The sequence below is a fragment of the Mchenga conophoros genome, linkage group LG7, assembly GCF_057382185.1.
Source record: "Mchenga conophoros isolate Kocher_MC1m ecotype Shallow Benthic linkage group LG7, M_conophoros_male_GT1.1, whole genome shotgun sequence".
In the NCBI taxonomy this organism is placed as follows: Eukaryota; Metazoa; Chordata; class Actinopteri; order Cichliformes; family Cichlidae; genus Mchenga; species Mchenga conophoros.
In genome coordinates this window covers 42,706,289-42,714,893 of record NC_140532.1, presented here as the reverse complement: position 1 = coordinate 42,714,893, position 8,605 = coordinate 42,706,289, and the positions used below count along the sequence as shown (strand labels likewise).

The 8,605-nt window shown below is 40.2% G+C and overlaps 1 protein-coding gene across 1 annotated transcript in view; it reads right to left on the bottom strand.

Moving 5' to 3' along the window:
- Positions 1–8,605, bottom strand: part of mmp17a (matrix metallopeptidase 17a) — a 101,369-nt gene continuing 92,764 nt past the window's right edge. The window contains exon 10 of the mRNA XM_085279360.1: positions 1–2,056. Coding sequence (XP_085135486.1) covers positions 1,731–2,056 — 326 coding nt within the window. The 3' untranslated portion in view covers positions 1–1,730. The remainder of the gene's footprint in view (positions 2,057–8,605) is intronic.

Below are 8,605 nucleotides of genomic sequence, written 5' to 3'. Positions count from 1 at the left end.
TCCAATAAAGTCATTCGGATTCTTTAATGTTTTTTCTACAAAAATATTTTACATTAGAAAACACAGCTTGAAATATACACAGTCCACTTGGATTGAAGTACCCATGGAACATCTCCATTGAAATATATCTGTGTCTATATTTAAACTGTAGGTAAATATACCAGCAACAATAAACCTGGTTGCTGTTTTGTGAGGTTTTTCAATGATGTCACCAGGAGGAACTTGGGATTGAAACCGTGAGCTGTAATCTGATCAAAGCAAATATGGACTCACAATCTATCCATATTAATTACAAAAAATACAACAAAGCAGAGGCAAATGCTGCCTCTGATAATGGCAGGGAATGCTTCTGGTGAAAATAACGACTTTGTGTAGATATATGAACATCATTTCCTCAAAGAGTGTGGGAGTTTAGGTAAAGGATCAAAGCAAGGATAATGGCACTAAGCAACCGTGAGAGAGACTTTCTGCCATGAATAACATTCGTTTGTCTGTTTTCCAAATCCCAGAGTGCCCTTTCCTGCATGTAGCTGTAGCAGGTGGTATTCACCTGCCTGCCTGTTTACAACCTCAAATGCCACTCATCTACCTGTTGCCATCCAGCGTGCCATTTATGCCTGGCTGTCAGGATCCCACAGGGGCCATTCATCTACAAACTATCTACACCACATCCACAGGGCACTTTTTTTTTTTTTGCCAGGCTGCCTCGATATGTGCCGGGGTGTCAGTCAACTGTCTAACTACAGTATTTATATCCCAGGATGTCATTCTTTACCCTGGCTTGAGCCGTTCTGTGGGGTTTTTATATCAGGTTGCGTAAAAATACTATTTTTCTCCGGGATAGGTGAATCAGAACCCTAAACTTCGCCATCATGTTAACTGCAGTCAGGCTGAAACGAAAGATAAAAAAATAGATTTGACGGACAGGGTTTTGAAAGGCATATAGTAGCCTGGTAGGAAGTTTTACTTTCCAGGCACAATTTTTTTCTTTGGCAAATATGCTTCTTTACTCTCTTGCTGATAGTTAGATGCGAAGATAGGTGTTTAAATATTTATGGCTATGCTGGAAGGTAAAAAAAAAAATGTCTTGAAGCAAGTAAATGACTTGTAAATGACAAAAACAATGCTAGTTCAATGAGCTTGAGGTCAGCTAGCTATTCCCCTCTTTTCCTGGTCTTTCTAAAGCAAATGTTCTCATCAAACTCTCAGCAAGGAAGCATATTTCTCAAAAATGTCTGTCATTACCAGATTCCATGGTGTCACTTATTAAAATGTTTCTATTTTTTTTAACCACTTCACATCAAACAAATGCCATTCATTATTGCTGTAAACTTGGTGCACATGTAAAAAACAATCTCTACTCATTTAGTCTTCTCAGCGTTAAGCCTTTTTAGCCATTCAAAAACAACAAAAACAAACCTAAAACAAAAAAGATATAACAATTTGTCAAGTACGGCACTAACATTATCATTGTGGATGCATTGATACCTGTCAGGGGTACCTTAGTTTGATAGTATGATACTGGTATGTACATCGCAAACTGCAAGGCGCTTTAGATGACCATCAAATGGCATGTGAAATAAATAACAACAAAATAATGGTAAAAACATACCAATCAATACTTATATGAGCAGAAATTTCCAGTTTGTACTTTAGTGTGTGTCCACTGGCCCTTCACTAATAATTAAACTCTTGCACCCAGCTTGAGAACTGTGTCCCATGCTTTAGCATCATAGCAGTTCGGAGCGGAGGGCCAGTGACAGCGTCCAGAGTGGCGGCAGCAGCCAGACGGGAGACGGGGATGGGCGGACGCCTAAAGGCGATGCGGTGTCCGAGGTGCAGGAGCACACCTCGTATCCGTTCTCCGCGTGATCTGGGTGATTTTGCACGTTGACTCTCGTCTCTGTGCTTTTGGGCTGTGTGTCCGGAGAGTCCGACTGCATCTCTGTGCACAGCAGCCAGTCCTTTGCGATGAGGCGGGGGTATCCTGCCTCCACCTCCATGTCACTGCCTGGCACTCGCCAGTACTCCTTCCCTTTGAAGAAATAGGACGAGCCTTAAGAGAGAGTGGGAGGGAGGGAGGGGGAGGACACAGGGTTGATACTGTTATATTTTTGGATGTGAATAAACAGAACAAGATCACATGGAGCAGAGAAACAATATAATACTAAATCGCACGTAAGGTGGAAAGTTGGCTGCAGTAACTGTATTAAAAACACAGCAAGTGAATATATGAGCAGGATTATAGAAGTTTCCGTGTGATGTCACTGGTGAAATCCAAAATGACCCACAATGACTTGGAATTTACGAGGAGACCAACAGGAAAAAAAACCCCCCGTTTTTGTGTTAAAGCCTGCACAAAAGTAATGACTGGAAAATATTAATCATCCCAAGAAGGAAATGTGCCTGTTAGTTCATACATAATGGGCTATTAGTTCCAGTGATCTGGTCAGGGACGCGGATGTTATGAAGGCTGAGGTTCTGCACTAAAAGCTGCAGGAATTAAAAACTGGGAAGGGAGCAAACTGACTGTTTATTAAGTGCTTGCTTATAATTTTCCAGAAAAGTTAAAAAAAGATGTTCAGAGTTTTAAAAATGTGCATTTGATCAAACGTAAAGATTAAAACCAGCCTTGACAGTTTGTCAGGAGTGAAGCGCTGCCTGTGTGCACTGCTGCAATACATAATGAGTTTTAAGTTTAATGTACAAAATCAAGCATATATCAAATGTATTCTGAGCTAATGATACAAACATAGAAACCAGAATAAACTTAGGGTGGCACGGAGGTGTAGTGGTTAGCAGGCAGTGACCTCAATGCAAGAACATTAAGTTTTGATTTTGAATGTGCCCGTTGGGGAGGCCAATCCATGAGTGATACTGTTGGTATGTTTTTACCGCTCTCCCAGTACATCATTGTTATGCTGAAAAATGAAACTGGTGCCAACCAGACACTTTCCAAATGGTGGAGTACTGAGAGTACTTTTCTACATTCACAATTCCATCAATTTGACAATATTTCCAACACCAGTGGCTGAAATTCAGCCCCAAACCATGCTCTCTTGACCTCCTTCGACAACTTTTTGAGTCAGAAAGTTGGATTCGTCACTCCATAAAACCTGTTTCATCTCATTTTCAATCCACTTCTTCTGTAATTTGGCACACCTCAATTTTTCTTTCTTAAGACGGGCTTCTTGACAGCCACCAGTCCATTGAAAAGTAAACTTTTGAAGAGGTTCTGGCACTCACATACATACTGATAAACCAAAAAATTTGAACATTTGAAAATTGGAATCATCAGTTGTCACTGATTTTCAGTCCAGATGTTGTGGACTCTGCTTCACTTCCTTAAGAAGGACTTTTGGACAGCTATCCTTTCACTGAGACCATTTCTGATGAGGCCTGAGTGAACAGTAGATGGATCAAATGTCTCATATATCTCTTCCTGTTTCTTAAGGACACGACTTTGACATACTGTTCACATGCTGTAGACGGTTTTGTTCAGGACCATTTTTCAGGTCACACTGTACACCACTTTAACCCCACCTGATACACACAAAAGCACAGCTTTACAGAAACCCATACTATACTTTTTGACACACTTGAGACATTTTTCTCAACCCGTGGAGCTAACGTTATGCACCGTTTAACATCTTCCCCACTAGCTGCTTCTCGCTGATATCTGTGTCATGTTAGGTGACCAGAATTACATCAAATGTGATGCACTATGCAAAAAAGAAGCACGCATTGTAAGGTGTGATGTAAGGTAACGATCAGCACAATAATTTGATAAGTTTGCCTCCCTCAGACATGCTTCTACAGTTGCTTGGGAGCATAAAATCTGAATCTACTGAGCTAGACAAGCGTATAACTGATGTGGCTCCTCGTTTGCTGCTTTTGTCCCCTTCAGCATTGTTCACATCAAGTCTTTTCTCTTTTCTTCTTAGCTCTTAAAAGTGAATTCTTCCATGGCTTGTGTCTCTCCTCAACTCTATTCTCACTGCTGCTCACCATGAGTTATCTTCCCATCTTCTTCGTTTCTCTCTCCTTATCCTATTGGAAACAGCCTAAAGGCAGATAAAAAGCTTTGATGTAGCTTAAGTTTCAGTGCCCAAAGGTGTATATAGAGTATACGTGACTGTCTGTGTTCTTGTTTATATAAATGCACACATTCCTATGTGCCCTAACATGAAGCTTTGATTTGCTGGGGCCTTACCTTTTGTGTGATTTGCCTATTGCTATGCACAGCACAGAGCTTGGTGTAGGACCTCTGAAGCTGGTAACAACTCAGATGCAACACAGACCTCTAAACACCTGACAGGGAAAAGAGCTTCCACACATTCAGCTGGGAGTTGCTGCAGGGGAAATCAGTAATGTTGCTCACTCCTGCTGAGAGTGGCCTGAAAAACACAACCAAGTACCTCTGGCTAATTAGCTGTTTTTGTGCCAGTTTTAACTACAACAAGTGCTTAATCAAAGCCTAATATGGACAGCCAAATGGATGACACATTCTTCAGGGGGCTTTGCTTCACAAAGGCTTCCAAAACAATGCAACTAAAAGTAAACATTTTTTTTCTCTACCAGAAAATATTACTGTTTGCTTTTGACCTTTAATAACCATTTAGGAACTTCAAGCAACCCTTTTCCTGCATCTGAGGATCATCTGTAGCTCTGAAGCGTTTGCCTAGTCAAAGCAAATGTCAGGACCTTGTTAATATAATACTTTGGTGGTGTGATTCTGGAGAACTTTACCTAAAATATTATCTCTATGATCATGCATAGCTCTTTTAAGGTCCCAGCACAGGATTTTAGGTTAAGGTGTGGACTTTGGGCCATTGCAACACCTTGATTCTTTTCTTTACAGCTAAACTTGTTGTAGATTTGCTAATGTGCTTGGGCTCTTTGTCCTGCTGCTGGTGTTAGATGTTTGTGCTCTGACGCTCTGTTTAATTTTTGCCAAATGTGGTGCTTATGACCAAACATAAAAGAAACAAAGCAACCCTTCCAAACAAATCATGCTTCAGTCTTTTTCAAATTTTACTATCATGAACTTTAACATTTAACACGATTTGTGAGACCTGTAGAGGCTGAGATGTAGCTCTTGGATTTTTTCTGCAGTTTCTGACCTCGGAGTGAGTTTCCCGGGCATTTACTCCTGGGAATATTGGAAACTGTCTTGAATATATTCCACTTCTGAATAACGGACTTCAAGCTGTTTGGAAATGGCCCTATAACCATTTGCAGATTGATGAGTAATAACAGTGTCTTCTCTGAGATCATTACTGATGTCTTTCCTCCTTGGCATTGTGTTAACGGCTGAATGCTCCAGACCAGCAAACTGCTAAAATGTCGGCTTTAATTGAGGTGCTCACACTCGCTGATGATCAATTAATCAAGTGCATCTGATTAGCAGCACCTGGCAGCTACTTACCCTTTTAATCCTATGGCAGTAGTAAGGGTGTACCTAGTGCCTGTAGACTTACATAGCATAGGCTTTGTTTCAGGTTATTATTATTTTTCCATTTAATTATCAAAGCATGGATGTGGTGTCAAAATCGGCTTATTGTTAATTGTCCAACGGACAGCTGCTTTTCTGATTTCATAGTCTTTTACTCATTAAGTCTAATATTATTGTCCACGCATGCTGTTCTGTGATTAAATTCTATCATAAAACGCTTTCTAATTGTGAAAGAAATTTTAAGAGTGGCAGACAAAAACTTTACAGTTTCAATGTGAAATCAAAAACTGCTACTTTTAGAATAAACTTGTCACACTATTCAGTCTACTAGTTAATTTATTCTGTGCATACTACAAACCCCAAAGCCAAAGAAAAGCGTGCATTTCTTTATACATACCCAACACTAAGCACCAGATTTTTGAAAATGAATTCTCTATTTATTAAGATTTTTTTTGTCAGTACAAACTAATAATGCCTCATCACAATGGGTAATGCCGCGCTAATGCCAACCATAATTCTGCTGGAAGAGCAGTGAGCTCGCACAAGCTTATATTTTCACGTGTGTGGTTCTTAAAGAAGGTACTCAACATTTTTACAGGAGGTAAAAGACCAGAATGTTTTACAGGCACAGATGCACACAGTCCATAAACATTACTGACATGGCACATTCAGGCGTGACATGCTCCAGAAATGATCACATTATCCCACCTCCTCGCGTAAAGCTCGCCACTTTCAGAGAAACTAACAGGAGTGTGGGCTTGGGAGGGACACACACACACACACACACACACACACACACACACACACACACACACACACACACACACACACACAGTATGTATTTGAGCTGTTTTATTTGGTTTAGCAGCCGTTCATTTAAATTTCTGTGTGTAAATATTAGATCAGGCTTTCTGCGATGATTTAAAATTTATAACGACCAAAAAAATGACAAAGCTAAAAAGACGCTCGACAGCTATCCTTGCACACAGGGGGCATTAAAAATGAATATCTTAAATGCAAAGTAATCAAACGTTTTTCTTTTTATAAATGAGAGCAGAGACTCCCCATCATTTTGACGATGGTACTGACATTTCAGGAATACTCTGTGACTGATTCTTGTACCAGATTAACCAGCTTCTGGTTAAAACTCAAACAAAGGCAGGCAACGCACGTGTCACAAAAACATCTGACACCTGATATTTATGTCTCTTTGTGTAATACACAGCGTAGTATGAAACACTTATTTCTCATAGTGTCTAGCAAATCCCAATAGTCGCTGAAGCTTGCACTTCTCTGCAAAAACAAGCACTTCTGACTTGGTTAAACATTAAGTGGAATGATGCTTTTTGGTAATATGCTGAGCTATGTCTGGGAAAAGGTCATCGGTAACTGTTGATGACTATTTCAAATAGCTGTCAAGTGACTCTGAAGGGTTAGTGGCTAACCATATGTCATAAACACTGGGAGCTAATTTGGGGCGGTTAGCAGAAAACAATACCTCTGTTGTCTATCCAGCATGGAAATAGAAAATGTCACAGACCATAATTGCATTTTGGAACTGGACTAATTATCTACAAACAGAAGGCAGTGCCCGTGCTGCTGCAATGAAACATTTGTCATGCTCAACAACTCGGTGACAACTGTTGAGCACTTACACTCTCCAAAGATTGGAGTACTGGCTGTGGCCAATGAGAAAGCCAGTAAGTAAAAAAGTGCAGGCTGCTGTCTATGTGAGGACGGCACGCACACTCAGAACAGCGCTTAAGTGGTCACTCTCCTACAAACTCTTATGCTACATTCACACTAGTGAAAATAATAGCTGGAGACCAGGGTGTGACCAAAATCCCTGCGACTGTGTGCAATGACCTTGCAGTCTCGTCCCTTCAAAGACAAGGACCAGGTGTATGACCACTCAGACTCAGCTGCTGTCCTTCAAGCGACTTCGAGTGATGATATGACAATAAACTGTGTCCCTTAAACAGTCCGCAACGACCTTCCAATCTGTCCACATTCATAAATTAGATGGAAATAATTTCCAAACATTCACTAATTGAGAGTTAGTGCAGTCAGTCTGAGTCAGTCACCTGTGAGTCAAGAAACTCACAGGTGGTGTGTTCCCATCACAAGATGAACAGTAGTTAAGAGTATTTTATCGACTGTGAGTATGTGCATTCTGGCAAAATGATAAATCACACGAATTTACCAAATGCTAAAACTGCAATAATAAATTCCTATCATAAAGAAAATAATATAAATCTGAAAGAATTAATAACACAGATGTAAATAAGGGAAAGAAACTGAGCACTCTGTTTAAGTGATGAGTGGTTATTTATGATTCTTAAATGCCAAAGATGGCTGCTGCATGACACATAGTCATCTTCTAAATTACAGCTGAACTGGGAAACATAATCCAGCCAATCGTGTTGCTAATCACACACAAGTGTGGAATAAATCACTGCTGCGAAAATAGCAAAAAAAACATCCTCTAGGATTTTTTTCCACCAGCATATGTTACAATCCAAAGTTCACTAAGCTAATTTTGTCTGTATGCAGTGACACAGCTAACAGATTTTACACAATTGCTTCTTAATTAAGACTTAAATAAAATGTGTAGGCATACACGAGATAAGTAAAATAAATTAAGATGTTCAAATCAAAAACTAACATCAAGTAAAAAACTAAACGTGCCGTAAAAAATGCAGGATGTTACTAGTCTGAGGAGATCAGTAGAGTGCCTATTTACATGATTCCCTTAGTGCACTTCTGTGTTTATGCTGTGTATACTGGTGTTTGCATGTGAGACAGAAAGAGACCTTGTTTCAGTGATAAGAGGCTTACCAGGGCGGCCGATGGCTGTAGAATAATAACTGATGTTGAACCGAGAGCTGATGCAATGAGGGCAGTCTGTGAAATGCATGGCTGCCCAAACGAGGTAAAATCAACAGTGCTTCCCTTGCCTTCTTTCACACTCTACCTCCTTTCAAGTATTTTAAAGAAGATGAACAGAGTGACCGCTCCAAAGATAAACTCTACTTTCATCTTGGAACAGCAGCAGCCAGAGCGGCATCAGAACACGGATCTGCAGAAGAGGATCGACAGCATGATGGTGATTTTGCTGCGGCTAATGCAGCACGAACATTCTCAGCTGGA